A 15,048-nucleotide genomic window follows, 5' to 3' on the forward strand; every position below is an offset into this window, starting at 1 on the left:
TGCAAGGTGAATACTGGAAACATATTCTGAATTATACAATTTAAGTCACAGGAGGTGATGAAAGATTAATTTCGGAGAGCTCAAGAATGTATCGTAGGAAAGACACCTCTTTGTTGTTTTCTTTAAAAATAAGGAAAGGGTGATACACAGGTTTAGAATCTGTGCTTGTTAGAATGAAAATCCATGAAAAATGCATCTCACATACTTGACAAATTAAAGTACAGCTTCCACAGTAAGGTGTCAGAAGATATATATTAAAAAATGGCACTACGAATTTTCATGCCTATTTATTCATTTTTTTTATATTATGTGTTGTTGTTTTTCTTTTGTTTGTAAATTAGTGCATCAAAGTTATTGCATTTTTCTTACTGCTCCCAGAAAGACATATTCAGGCAACGTAAGCACTACAAGAAACATATTGGGATTCATCTAATAAAATTCTGTAATAGCTTAAAATATTCTTAGCAGCTTCTAAAGATCAATTTTCCCAGATCTCTTTAGCTTCCATTCTTTACACCGGCCACTGCACATTAAAAAAAGAGATCAGACTAATAGTTTTGCTCAAATGCTTCTAATGGGTATTGATCAATAATATGTTATATGCTGCATCAATAGTATACTTTAATTAAACTGTACCATCTTATAGGCAGCACACATATGGTATTGCTAATGGGTGGCAAGATTTGTTATTTATTTTTTCTCATTAGGCCTGTAAATATATTTTACGAATCAATAAAACAACAACATACATTAACTTTACCACCACTGCTTACAAGAAAGGAATTTAAACAATGAAAATATGTTGCAAGGTCTAAAATGTCCTTGTGCAAGAGAATTAGTGGGGGAAATGACAAACAAACAATCACACAAAACAAATCCATCTTTGACTCGTACCTCGGACAATAACAGCGAATTGAGCATTCAGTGCCTGGCCAACTCAAAATGCCTTACATTTCTGAAAAATGCCTTACAAAAGCAAAGATTGAGCAGAGCAGGAACTCAGAATATTCATAATATGTATTACATGCAATTTAATTGAATGTTGTCATGTGATTTCATGATACCAAAAATAAAGAATGAAATAAAACAATTTGACAATGTTTAAGGCAGGTAGGTAACCTATGGATGTAGTACAATAAGGCACCCCTACTAAACAAACTATTTAGCAGCACATCAACGTTTGTTTAATTCTGTCAGTTACTTATTTAATGTAAATTAACTGAGTTTACTCTTAATGTATGTATGTATGTCTCCTGTTCATGCCTGATGGTACACCACTATGTCACTATGTCAGCACACTGGTGGGGAAACACTGATCTTTTAACCTTTTCCTGAGCTGTGTACCTGAGCAATTTAATATATTTTGCAGTTGTAACCTGGAAGGCCCACTGGGAGTAGAAAGTAGAATATATAACTGGAAGATATTGAACACTCTGAGCAATACAGATTTAACACTAAGAAATCCCTGCTCATAGACATATGTATATAATCAGTGTTTTGTGTCACTTTTGTACATTAATACTATAATTATGGGGATTTTCAGACTACAGCAGTATATAATCCCAAGGTTTTGTGAAATTCTGATGTAGCTGTGCTGAATTTAAAATTCCCTCAAACATTTGTCTATAGCTTGCATTTGCTGTAGATTACTTTTGACCATGACAATACAGAGAGCCAGTAAAAAGCCAAACTGAAGAAGCTCTGAGTCAAAGGATGGCATTGATTTGTCAGTGTCTACACATCCCTGCATTATTATTATTATTATTATTATTATTATTATTATTATTATTATTATTATTATTATTATTATTATTCATGTATTTATATTGATTTTTAAAGTAGCAGTTATATATGCAAGTTTGTTTCTATTGTATATATGCCATTTCAAAATTCCTGGTTGATATTTTAGAATTACAGTCTCTTCCAATACAGGCAAACATATTATATTTTTTAACAGTCTACATAAAGATGGAATTAACATAACAAAGGATAGTGGGATACAGCGCTCTTCACAGAATGGCCTGTTCTAAGCATCCATGTTGTATTGCAGTGATAGCGCATAATGTGTTCAGACTGTATGGACTGCAAGTCCCCAAAGCCTTGCTGTTATAAAGGCTCCATTTGGAGGTGCAGAGAAATCAATGTGATTCTCCTCTAAGGACACAATTTTGTGTCTCTGAAGGATCAGCCTTTCTTTTTTTCTTTCCCTGCACCCTCTAAACTCATGTCCTGAAGCATTCATTTATATATCTACCTGCTGTAGGAACTAAATATGAACAGTTACATTTGTATCCTCTTTTACAATGTATTATTTATTATTACAATAATTATTAAAGCAGCTGTGCTTAGTCAAGATAAACATATAATTTGACATGATAACTTTAAATAACTTGCAGAATATTTTAATATTAAGATGCAAGTGCAAGTCTATAACTTTTTTAGTTTTGTCCTTTTCCTGTTTTTAAAGCACGTGTAACTTTTTCCTTGTAAGCTACTGATTAGAATACAGTTTTAAAACATATAAAATATCTTGTTTTAATTTAGTTTTGAATTTAGTTTTTTAATTCGATTAATCTTTCTTTCAATGTGAATCTGGAAAGTGGAAATTTACACAGAAAGTTCAAATTCAAAGCAGCAACAAAAGTGTACCTTATGTAGGTTTTTGATTTATATATTTTTTTAACCACCAAAGACCAATGTTAAATTATAATTGCAAATAAGTGTTTAGTTTTTCAAAGGCTAAATAACAACAATAACTGACAATGCTGCTGGTATATATGTATTTATTTATTCATTGTTACAAGTAAATATTAAAACATAGTTACAGATTCAGTTATTCTTGAGAAGCACTTTAAACCTGCACTGTTTTTGTTTTTGTTGTTGTTCTGTTTGTGCTCTTTTGGCAATTAAACAAATAATGTATTGCATTTCAGACTTCAGCTTGAATTACTATAACTGCTTTAAAGGCCAAAATCTGTTACAGCTTGATTTAGTACAACTGTAGGTGGCAGAGTGTATTGAGTGCACTGCAGTGTGCTAAGCATTCATTTGATTGCTATTTTCCATTCGTAGATCTGCAGATCCAAGTGCTGATTCAATACCCTTTTCCCAGTGGGTGTGAAAAAATGTTTGAAAAAGAAGCAGCCTTACACAATACATTTATTGAAAAATATAATTTTAGAAGTTGCTTTTCTAATGAATGAATAAGGAGTCAATATAGACCCAAAATGTACCCCCCAGAATATGTAAAATTAGTACCCCATATTGGTTGGTCTGATACATTTACACACAATCACAGATTCAAGTATAGCAATAGAATTGTGTTTGGAGATGCTAATATTACCTCATATCTGCTGGTATTACATAAAAGTGAACTGGAATGAATATGTATAAGATGCACCCTTAATAACTATATACACTACATGGCCAAAAGTATGTGGACACCACTTCTAATTAGTGGGTTTGGCTATTTCAGCCACACCCATTGCTGACAGGTGTATAGAATCGGGCACACAGCCATGGCAGTAGAATGGGCCGTACTGAAGGGCTCAGTGAGTTTCAATATGACACCGTACTAGGATGCCACCTTTCCTACAAGTCAGTTCATCAAATTTCTGCCCTGCTAGAACTGCCCCAGTCAACTGTAAGTGCTGTTTGTGTGAAGTGGAAATGTCTAGGAGCAACAACAGCTCAGCTGCAAACTGGTAGACCACACAAGCTCAGAGAATGGGACCGCAGTGTGCTGAAGCACGTAACACGTAAAAAATGTCTGTCCTCGGTTGCAACAATCACTACCAAGTTCCAAACCGCCTCTGAAAGCAACATCAGCACAAGAACTGTTTGTTGTGAGCTTCATGAAATGGGTTTCCATGGCCGAGCAGATGCACACAAGCCTAAGATCACCATCTGTGATGCCAAGCCATTGGACTCTGGAGCAGTGGAAACGCATTCTCTGGAGTGATGAATCACGCTTTACCATCTGGCAGTCCGATGGACGTATCTGGGTTTGACGGATGCCAGGAGAATGCTACCCACCCGAATGCATAGTGCCAACTGTAAAGTTTGGAGAAGGAATAATGGTCTGGGGCTGTTTTTCATGGTTCGTGCCCCTTAGTTCCACTGAAGGGAAATCTTAGCGCTACGGCATACAGTGACATTCTAGACGATTTTGTGCTTCCGACATTGTGGCAACAGTTTGGGGACGGCCCCTGTTTCAGCATGACAATGCCCCCGCGCACAAAGCGAGGTCCATACAGAAATTGTTTGTCGAGCCCTGACCTCAACCTCATCAAACATCTTTGGGATTAATTGAATGAATCGACTGTGAGCCAGGCCTAATCGCCCAACATCAGTGCCCGACCTCACTGATGCTCTTGTGACTGAATGGAAGCAAATCCGCGCAGCAATGTTCCTACATCTAGTGGAAAGCCTTCCCAGAAGACTGGAGGCTGTTATAGCAGCAAAGGGTTAACCAACTCCATATTAATGCCCATGATTTTGGAATGAGATGTTCACATACTTTTAGCCATATAGTGTATACATTCTTAATATACAAGCATATTAAAAATATATGTAATGTTTAAATTAGGCTTTATGTACTAAATCCAATATATCTGATTAGTTGAAACAATACAATAAGATCTAAAAAAGACTGAGAAATGCTAAATGATTGGGTAACACCCATGTCCTTGTTGTTGACCTTACATTCCCTCCTGTTTCTGCTATTAAAAAAGAAGAGCCTTGTAACTGCCTCTCAGCTTTAGTTAAGTTTGTGACTATTTTTTTGGTTCCTACCTAAAATTAATAGGATATCGTAGAGGCGGAACTAATTAGCGCCATCCTTGTGTTCCGCACGTAATTAAAGGGGGCACAACATCTAAAGTGTAGAGCTAAAACATAGCATCGCAAGAGCTCTCCGAGCTAAGTAAATATTAAGAATATAAAGATATCTAAATGTATATTATCCGAGTAAAGAAGACAAGGAAGAAGGCTTTTGAGATTTAGCCCCTCCTAAGTAGGAAGCAGCCTACGAGGTATGTTTCTTTTGTATCCAGTTGTCTGTGATATATTTCATGTGCATAGCTTGTGTTAACTAGTGTGTAACTATAACGGCACAAACTGTATTCAAGACATACATACATGCATTGTATTTATAATTTCCTTTTATTTTTTTTCTCTCTTTCAACCCAGTTCTCACGGGTTGACATGATATGTTGTTGAAATAAAACCCCGTTTTTTAACCAAGACCTCGTGCTTCGTGTTGACTACTGGAGGGAGCTACAGTGAGAGCTCGTCTGCTCCGCATGAGGAGGCGAGGAAGACGGCATCGGAGAGCGCGAGTCGTGGCTGGGCCGAGACATCCGCACATGACAGCGCGAGAAGAGGCAGCGCCCACGGAAGAATCAGGTTTCATAACGCAAATGAAGCTGTAATTCAGAGACATTAAGCGTTCTGGGCAAGAGAATGAGACATTTCTTTGCATTTCCCATTAGTTAATGTTTTGTTTACTTACCTTTTCTCAAATTGAAGTGGATTGATATTGCTACTGTGTTGATATTGTGTCTACTGATGAGTAGGATGTGAATATTAAGAACTATTAGTACCGAGAGTAAGGCAGAATTGGTCATATTTAGACTTAAAAGTGAATGGTTATTACTTAATGTGGTATATGTACAAGTTTAACTAAGAGTTAATATTTTTGGTTTGTTTAATTTCATTTGTGGTAATTTAAGATTTAAATAAGGCCATATATAACTATAACAAGTTATCAGGCAAGAAGACCATAGCTCCATAGATCACAAAGTGAGTGTTACTAGTCTTTGAGTACAGTTAGTACAGTTTTTATTTTGGAAAAAGCAAGTTAATTTAGCTGCAGAGAGTAATTTTTCTCCAAAGTAGTGTCAGTAGCTGCAAGTAATTAAAGGCTGACTATTCACATATCAGAGATTAAAAACAACTACTCAATTGAGCTTAAGCTAAGTTAAACATAACTTAGATTATTGTGAACAAGGTAATTTACTCAACTAAAAAACAAGTTTAGATTTAAACCAAACTAAAGCAAAATGTCAGAGTTTGAGCTTTTCTTTGAGAGTGACAAAGAGGGTGCAGGTGAAGACGCGCAGCAGCACTGCGCAGACATGCAACCACAAGCTGCTGAAGGCACAGGAGATAACCACACTTCCTCACAAGAGCCACATAGAAGCCAAAGGGTCCGCAGGTTTACGGAAAAGGGCCAAGAACTGCACGATCAGCAAGTAAGAAGATTTGCACACCGTTTCAGTGTGAGCTACGAGAAGTGGAAAGCTATCGCTAAGGATGCCAAACAAGCGCTGAGTGGACAATGCTCAAACAACCTGCTGCGTGACCACATTACTAAGATAAGCAATGCCTCAGATAATCTGAACGTTGTTTATGAAGATTTAAGGCACATTGACATTCCCGACCAAGACACACGTCGCAGAGCAGACACCTGCGAAGCAGTAACAAGAACAATCATCCAGACTGCAAAGGCTCTTCTAGACACAAGAGGGGGTGAAGAACAAAGAGTGAAATCAATAGAGTCTGTAATTGAAGCTGCAGCCTCAGACAAAGTAAGCGTCAACTCTCACCGCACCAAGTCGTCTGCTCATTCTCAAACTAACTCAAGAATAACATCCCGTTCAAGCCAGTCTTCTGCAAGACGAGATGCTGCTGCTGAAGTTGCTGCCAATGAAGCCACTTTAAAAGTACTGCTAGAGCAAGAACGTCATATCAAAGAACTTGAAAGACTCGAAACTGAAGCAGCCAATTTACGAGCTAATCAAGAGGCTGAAAATGCAGAAAGACAAAGGGTGCTGGAAGCCAAGCGCAGAGAACTAGAAAGATTGGAGACAATCAAGAAGCTAGAGGCTGCTAAGGCGAGACAGCAAGTATATGAACAAAGTGAATGCTCAGATGAAGAAATATTTGGGCTGCTCCATCAATGTGTCCCTCCGAAGGAGAATGAGGAAGTCAAGCATGAAAGTAGCCTATTGCAGCATTGCTCCCCACCTCACTCTCTGACACAACCAAAACAAGAAGACAATACTGCAGCTCTTGTTAGAGCATTCGCAGAGTCCATCAGTGCGAGTCGTCTTCCCGTACCTGAACCAACAACGTTCAACGGCGACCCACTCAGATTTAATGACTGGAAAGTCTCCTTTCAGACACTTATTGACAGGAAAAACATACCAGCTGAAGAGAAAATATACTATCTGCGAAAGTATGTGGGTGGACCAGCCAAAAAGGCCATTGAAAGCTACTTCTTGCTAGGCACAGAGTCAGCTTATTGTGCAGCGTGGACCATCCTAGAAGAGAGATACGGCAATCCATTCCTTATCGCCAAGGCCTTCAGAGATAAGCTTGATACGTGGCCCAAAATAAACTCTAAGGGGAGTGTGGAACTTCAAGAACTCGCTGACTTCCTTCGCAGCTGTGAGGCGGCCATGTCTCAGATCAGAGGTCTTGAAGTACTCAACGACTGCAACGAAAATCAGAAAATACTCTCTAAACTTCCAGACTGGCTGACCTCAAGATGGAATAGGAAGGTGATAGAAGTGGAAGAACAAAGTCACACGTTCCCAAGCTTTAGCCAGTTCGTCAAGTTTCTCACACGTGAAGCCAAAATCGCCTGTAACCCAATAACGTCCCTCCACGCTCTAAAACCAAGTGAAAATGAGAAGATCAAGGTTTCAAAGACAAGAGGTCATGGAGCAAAGGTATTGGCAACCAACTCAGACGAGAAAGCTGTTACCACAAGCTGTGTCTTCTGTGAGAAGGCAGGTCACAGTCTACACAAGTGTCGCAAATTTATGGATGAGACTATTTCAGAGCGAGTCAAGTTTGTTCAAGAGAAGAAATTGTGTTTCGGCTGTCTGAAGTTTGGCCATCGCTCGAAGGACTGTGAAAACAGAGAGATCTGCGATATGTGTGAAAAAAGACATCTAGCTTGCCTCCATGATAATCGCACCAAAGAAGAAAGGATGTCAACACGGCTTAGTGGAGCAGGGAACAGTGGCAAGTCAAGGGAAAGGAAAATAGAGCGGCCACAAGATAGGGCAGCAAGATCATCACGTGAGTCAACATCCAACAGAGTTTTACAGAATGTTAAAGACACTCATACATCCACAGTCATTCCAGTGTGGTTGTCAGTCACAAGTGAGCCAGATCGTGAAGTTCTTGTGTATGCACTCCTCGATACACAGAGCGACACGACATTCATCCTGGAAGAAACGGCAAAGACTCTTCACACAAAGAAGGAACCAGTTCAGCTAAAGCTCTCCACAATGGCTTCAAGAAACACAGTTGTGTCCTGTCGGAAACTGACTGGACTACAAGTGAGAGGATTCTACTCAGACAAGATAATTCCTCTGCCAGTGACCTACTCAAGAGAATTCATCCCTGCAAACAGAGATCATATTCCCACACCAGAGACTGCAAAGGCATGGCCTCATCTGGAACACGTCGCAGACGAGATTGCTCCTCAACAAAGCTGCGACGTGGGCCTGCTAATCGGCTACAACTGTCCTCAAGCTCTTGTCCCAAGGCAAGTGGTGCCTGGTAAAGAAAATCAGCCCTTTGCTCAGAGAACAGACCTGGGCTGGAGCGTAGTTGGCTATGGCAACCCATGTCTTGACTATGGAGATGAAATTGGAATAAGTCACCAGGTCATCGTGAGGCAAGTGATGCCTGGTCTTCAGTCCTCTTCAAACCTCACAAGCGAAGTTCACTATGTCTGTAGAACTCAAGTCAAAGAGGTAGTCTCACCTGCAGATGTCATCAAGGTGCTGGAATCGGACTTTGTCGAAAGGTCTTTGGAGGACAGTCACATCTCTCAAGAGGATCTCCGATTCCTGTCAAAGATGGAAAGAGGCATCAGGCTCAAGGACAATGGTCATTATGAGATGCCACTGCCATTCAAGAATGAAAGACCCAACTTACCAGATAACATGGTGTGCGCCATCCACCGTCTCAGATGCCTAGAACGGAAGCTGAAAAGAAACAAACAGTACTACAAAGACTACAAGACCTTCATGGATGAGATCATAACACGTGGAGATGCAGAAAGGGTCCCAGAAGAAGACCTCAATAAAGCTCCAGCATGGTACATCCCACACCATGGGGTGTATCATCCCCAAAAGCCTGGGAAGATACGTGTTGTCTTCGATTGTTCGGCGAGATTTCAAGAGACATCCTTAAACGACCATCTCCTGACCGGTCCAGAGCTGACAAACACCTTGGTGGGAGTTCTGTGTCGTTTCCGGAAAGGTCCAGTGGCAATCATGTGTGACATTGAACGCATGTTCCACCAGTTCCACGTTAAAGCAGAAGACCAAGATTACCTAAGATTCCTGTGGTGGGAGAATGGAAATCTTGAAGCCAAACCATCCATCTACCGGATGAAGGTCCACTTGTTTGGCGCTGCTTCATCACCTGGCTGCGCTAACTATGGACTCAAGCACCTCGCAGCCGAAGGACACGGACACTTCAGTGAAGCCACCATCAAGTTCATTCAGAAGAACTTTTACGTTGATGACGGCTTGTCAAGCTTAGCGTCTGAAAGCCAAGCTATTCAGTTAGTGAAGGAGGCAAGAGAGCTCTGCAACAAAGGCAAACTCAGGCTGCACAAGTTCATTTCCAACAGCAAGAAAGTCCTAGCCTCAATCCCCAAAGAAGAATGTGCAAAAGCCGCCCAAGACCTGGACATGGCCCTGGGAGAGCTACACGTGGAAAGAGCACTTGGCATACAGTGGTGCGTGGCTTCTGACGAGTTCCAGTTCAGAGTGATTGTGAAAGAAAATCCACTTACCCGAAGAGGAGTTTTATCCACTGTCGCTTCAGTATACGATCCACTCGGATTTGTGGCACCGTTCATCCTGGTGGGAAAACAGATTCTGCAGCAGATGTGTCATAACAAGCTCAGTTGGGATGACATCTTACCTGATGATCTTCGACCCCTGTGGGAGTTTTGGCTCCAAGACCTGCAAAACCTGGCTGGTGTAAAGATTCAGAGATGCTACATTCCATTAAACTTTAAGGTTCAGAGCTACGAGCTCCATCATTTCTCTGATGCCAGCGTGTCAGGTTATGGCGAGTGTTCGTACCTCAGAGCAGTCAGTGCATCAGGTGAAGTCCACTGCTCTTTGGTAATGGGGAAGTCAAGAGTAGCCCCTGCTAAGGTTACCACCATACCAAGACTTGAGCTGTCAGCAGCAGTCGTAGCCGTCCGCACCAGTGACATGCTCAAAAGGGAACTGGAGATAGATTGCCTACAGGAATTCTTCTGGACCGATTCAAAGGTTGTCCTCGGATACATCAGTAACGAGGCCAGGAGATTTCATGTGTTCGTGGCAAACCGTGTGGAACGCATCAAGCAAAGTACGGAGTCTGCGCAATGGAGGTATGTGGCTTCCGAAGAGAATCCAGCAGATCATGCCTCAAGAGGTCTTGCAGCAAAACAACTTGTAGCTTCCAACTGGTTCACGGGTCCAAGCTTTCTTTGGCAGAAAGAGCTGACCAGCGAAGTAGTCAAGGTGGGAGAGATTGCAAGTAGTGATCCAGAGATCAAGAAGGCCCAGGCTCATGACACCCTGGCAAAGGAAATAAGGTCACTGTTAGATTGTCTACGAAAGTTCTCTGACTGGTCAAGAATGGTGAAAGCTATAGCCAGACTAAAGTGGCGTGCAAGGGAAGCGAAAGGCCTCAGGCCAAGGTCCTGGGAAAGCACCAGTTTAGAGGAAAGGAGAGATGCAGAGCTCAGCATAATCAAGATGGTCCAACAAGCAACCCTCTCTCAAGAAATACAGGGCATCCAGTGTCATAAGAACTCACAAATCAAAGACAAGGCCAACAAGTTACACAAGTTGGGTCCATTCCTGGATGACCAAGGTATCCTCAGAGTCGGAGGCCGCTTAACTCATGCTGCTCTTCATCCACATGTGAAGCATCCAGCTGTTCTCCCTAGAGACAGTCACGTGTCGGCATTACTCGTCAAGCACTATCACGAGAGAGTGCACCATCAGGGACGGGGAATGACCATAAATGAGATCCGATCCAATGGTATATGGATCCTGGGATGCAGCAGGGCAGTGTCATCCCATATTTACAAATGCACAACGTGCAGGAAGTTCAGAAGATGCACAGAACAACAAAGGATGGCAAATCTCCCGGAAGATCGAATGGAAACAACCCCTCCATTTACTTACTGCGGGATGGACTGCTTCGGGCCATTCCACATCAAGGAAGGAAGAAAAGAGTTAAAGCGTTATGGACTCTTACTTACCTGCATGTGTTCCAGAGCAGTGCATATTGAAATGCTCGACGACTTGACCACAGATGCCTTCATTAACGCTCTGCGTTCATGCATCGCTATTCGTGGAATAGTACGGCAAATAAGGTGTGATCAAGGGACAAACTTTGTTGGTGCCAGGCGTGAGTTCATTCAAGCATTAAAGGAGATGGATCAAGAGGAACTCAAAGAACTGAGATGTGAGTTCATCATGAACACCCCAGCTTCAAGTCATATGGGTGGCGTCTGGGAAAGACAAATTCGCACTATCAGAAGTGTCTTGACGTCCATTCTAGAACAGTCAGCCAGACAACTTGACTGCTCCTCACTACGAACGTTCCTATATGAAGTTATGGCGGTTGTAAATAGCAGACCTCTGACCACTGATCATCTGAACGATCCATCCTGTCCAGAGCCCTTGACACCAAATCACATCCTGACCATGAAATCCACGATCATCTCTCCACCTCCTGGAAAGTTCGTCAGGGAAGATCTGTACCTCCGTAAAAGATGGCGCAGAGTTCAACTCTTAGCCAACAACTTTTGGACACGGTGGAAAAAGGAATACCTCCTCAATCTCCAACAGAGACAGAAGTGGACCAAAGACCGCAGAAACGCTAAGGTCAATGATATTGTCATTTTGCAAGATGATGCTACACCACGAAACCAGTGGAAGTTAGCAAAGGTTATTGAAGTGTACCCAGGAAAGGACGGAAGAGTGAGAAGGCTCAAGTTGCTTATCGGCGATTCAACTCTGGATGGAAGAGGAAAGCGCATCTCTAAACCTGTTCATTTGGAGAGGCCCATCCATAAGACAGTTACATTGTTGGAAGCAGACTGAAGACTCCAGCATCCTCTAGTCACTCTTTCAACTAGTTCTTAAGTTAAGATAATAAGTAAATAGTTAGTACTTTGAAATTAATATTATGTGCAGTTTATATGCAGTATGTGTGTCTCCAAGCTGTTCTGAGAAATCACTTGTGATTTGGTGGGAGTGTAACTGCCTCTCAGCTTTAGTTAAGTTTGTGACTATTTTTTTGGTTCCTACCTAAAATTAATAGGATATCGTAGAGGCGGAACTAATTAGCGCCATCCTTGTGTTCCGCACGTAATTAAAGGGGGCACAACATCTAAAGTGTAGAGCTAAAACATAGCATCGCAAGAGCTCTCCGAGCTAAGTAAATATTAAGAATGTAAAGATATCTAAATGTATATTATCCGAGTAAAGAAGACAAGGAAGAAGGCTTTTGAGATTTAGCCCCTCCTAAGTAGGAAGCAGCCTACGAGGTATGTTTCTTTTGTATCCAGTTGTCTGTGATATATTTCATGTGCATAGCTTGTGTTAACTAGTGTGTAACTATAACGGCACAAACTGTATTCAAGACATACATACATGCATTGTATTTATAATTTCCTTTTATTTTTTTTCTCTCTTTCAACCCAGTTCTCACGGGTTGACATGATATGTTGTTGAAATAAAACCCCGTTTTTTAACCAAGACCTCGTGCTTCGTGTTGACTACTGGAGGGAGCTACAAGCCTTTTTTCAACCACCTCTTTGTTTACAATGTTTTCAAGATTTTGTGTTTACATCGTGTTAAAAGGATACACACAATTTGAAATAGCCAGTGACTTTGCCGGTAATAGCTGTATTTGAAGCATTACAATAATTACAATATTTATAGGGGGTAAAGCATAGCAGCTCTCTGCTGTCTCCAGATTTGAAGGCTATCATCAGATTTGGAAGAAAGCCCTCTTTGTGACTCATCAAGCTTTAAAATCTCAGGAGACCTAAGCCCGCAGCATAAAACATTTCTGCAACTACAAAAGCTTTCTGATAGATCACAAATTCTTATTAAATGTAAAAGTTGTGGTCCCACGATAAAGGAGATTGGGAAGTTTTAATGCATGGTGTTTAAAATGAAATGCAAAATGTCAAGAGAAGATTGTGATACCACAAAAGGGGGGAAAGAAACATTCAGAGCAAAGAGGAGAAATTACCTGATGGTAATAATGTTGTGTCCTTCCATATTTGAAGCACCAGGCATTCCGTGTAATTTCAGTTTCAGGAAATGAATTGTTACTGCTAACTTTAGAGATAAGTCTATCAACTGCTGTTTAGAAATAAGGTTGCCCTTTCAAGAGCTAAGGTATGTTGTTATTCATGTTGCTTGTAACTTTTGATAACCTTCGTGTAGAGCTTAAAACACAACCCAGACTACAAATAATTAAGTTTCTATATGAGCCTGAAGCTGTGTGAAGCTGTTTGAAGCTGCAGTTGATGAGGAACTTAGAATCTTGCATTTTAATTGAGCTATGCTAATTTTGTGTCTATGTGGAAATGTGTATGAATATCCTTTTTGCAATCAAATTAGGCACCATTCTTCTTCCATTTATTAAAAGCTTCTTAATGACACAGAAAACACGCACATATACATTTCAAATGGTTATAAATGAGTTTTGGAATCTGCTATCCCTCTTTTGTTTTTTCTCTGGCACTTATAAAATGTGACATAAAAACATGAAAAATAAAAGCCCCTCTGGCATTATTTCAAAATAACTAGGTAACAACAAATCTCCTGTGCATGCATTTTTTTTTCAAATCTCATTGGTTAAGTCCTGTCTTTTAATTACAAATAGGAGAAATAGAATCAGTGGCTTAATCAAAGTAATAAAATAAGAAAATGGTTTGGTCATTAACAGCTTTTTGCCAGTTTAATTAATAAAAATGAATTGGTTGAAAATATGATTAAAGGAACATCACCTGATTAAAAATAGAAAACAGAAAAAAGCAAAATCTTTGAGAAATTATGATTTGCCTCAGCCATGTCCACACATTAAAGTGAATATTTTGTTCTCAATTTACCGTGTTGTCATTCTGGCTCTGAGGCTAATATATGTTCATACCCTTCCAGATCAAATATACCTCATAGCCGAACCATTTTCCACTTGGTGAGCCCGTCTGTCATTCTGACAAAAGACACTGTATGTGCCATACGGATCATAGAGGGATACCTGGGTTAACTCAATAATTTTTAAAAAGGTGCCACAGATTAGTTGTATGTTATTGTCCAGTCCTGTCTCCAACAAATTACTTTTGATCAGAGCAGAAAGTTTTAAGGCCCACTGCTGGTTTCACCCATTTCAATTAACGGTCTAAGCAGAATGTATCTGTCAGATAGTAAAGCCGACTTACAGACACGTATTAAGGAGACCAACAGAGCGAAATCCAGAAAGGAACGTAAACGTACACTGATCAGCTCTTTAAATGACGGCATGGTTTGACATATGAGGGGAATGGATCCTAACCCAAGTGCGACCCTCATTGCAATGTGATTTATACACACTCACGAGTAAACAATGAGAGAAACCTGCGTTTCAAGGCCACATTTACAACAACATGATTGCATATTAAGGGCTCACTGGAGTAAAATGAATAATGTATAGCTACTGTCAAAATGGTTAATGAAAGTGTCTGTGGTGGAGTGCCTAAATCAAAACTAATTTTGATGGACTAATTTCCTCACCAATGCTTAGACCATGCTTGACTGAGCAGATGCATGTGGAGTCATCTATTTATTGGCTGCATTCAGATGCTGTAGGGAAAAATGCATAGCGAATGTTTTAATGCTGTAAATCACCTTAGATGCTTTGATATCCAAGGGGAGAAAACATCAACAAACAAACAAACAAACAAAAAAAATCAATTTCCTACATGTTCAAGGTTGAGAAAATGCTTAATGT

General features: G+C 40.4%; 2 protein-coding genes across 3 annotated transcripts in view; both read left to right on the plus strand.

Moving 5' to 3' along the window:
- Positions 1–15,048, plus strand: part of grid2 (glutamate receptor, ionotropic, delta 2) — a 219,984-nt gene that overhangs the window by 70,983 nt on the left and 133,953 nt on the right. The gene's annotated exons all lie outside the window — the stretch shown is intronic.
- On the plus strand, positions 4,780–12,694 carry LOC136755545 (uncharacterized). 2 transcript variants are annotated; one of them, XM_066712220.1, is made up of 2 exons: positions 4,780–5,033; positions 5,191–12,694. In XM_066712220.1, exon 2 carries the CDS (start codon positions 6,063–6,065, stop codon positions 12,144–12,146), a length of 6,084 nt encoding a protein of 2,027 aa, XP_066568317.1. In that variant the 5' UTR covers positions 4,780–5,033; positions 5,191–6,062; the 3' UTR covers positions 12,147–12,694. The 2 variants fall into 2 exon arrangements, with proteins under 2 accessions (XP_066568317.1, XP_066568319.1); XM_066712222.1 differs by having other exon boundaries at positions 5,246–12,694.

Source organism: Amia ocellicauda, chromosome 8 (assembly GCF_036373705.1).
Source record: "Amia ocellicauda isolate fAmiCal2 chromosome 8, fAmiCal2.hap1, whole genome shotgun sequence".
NCBI lineage: Eukaryota > Metazoa > Chordata > Actinopteri > Amiiformes > Amiidae > Amia > Amia ocellicauda.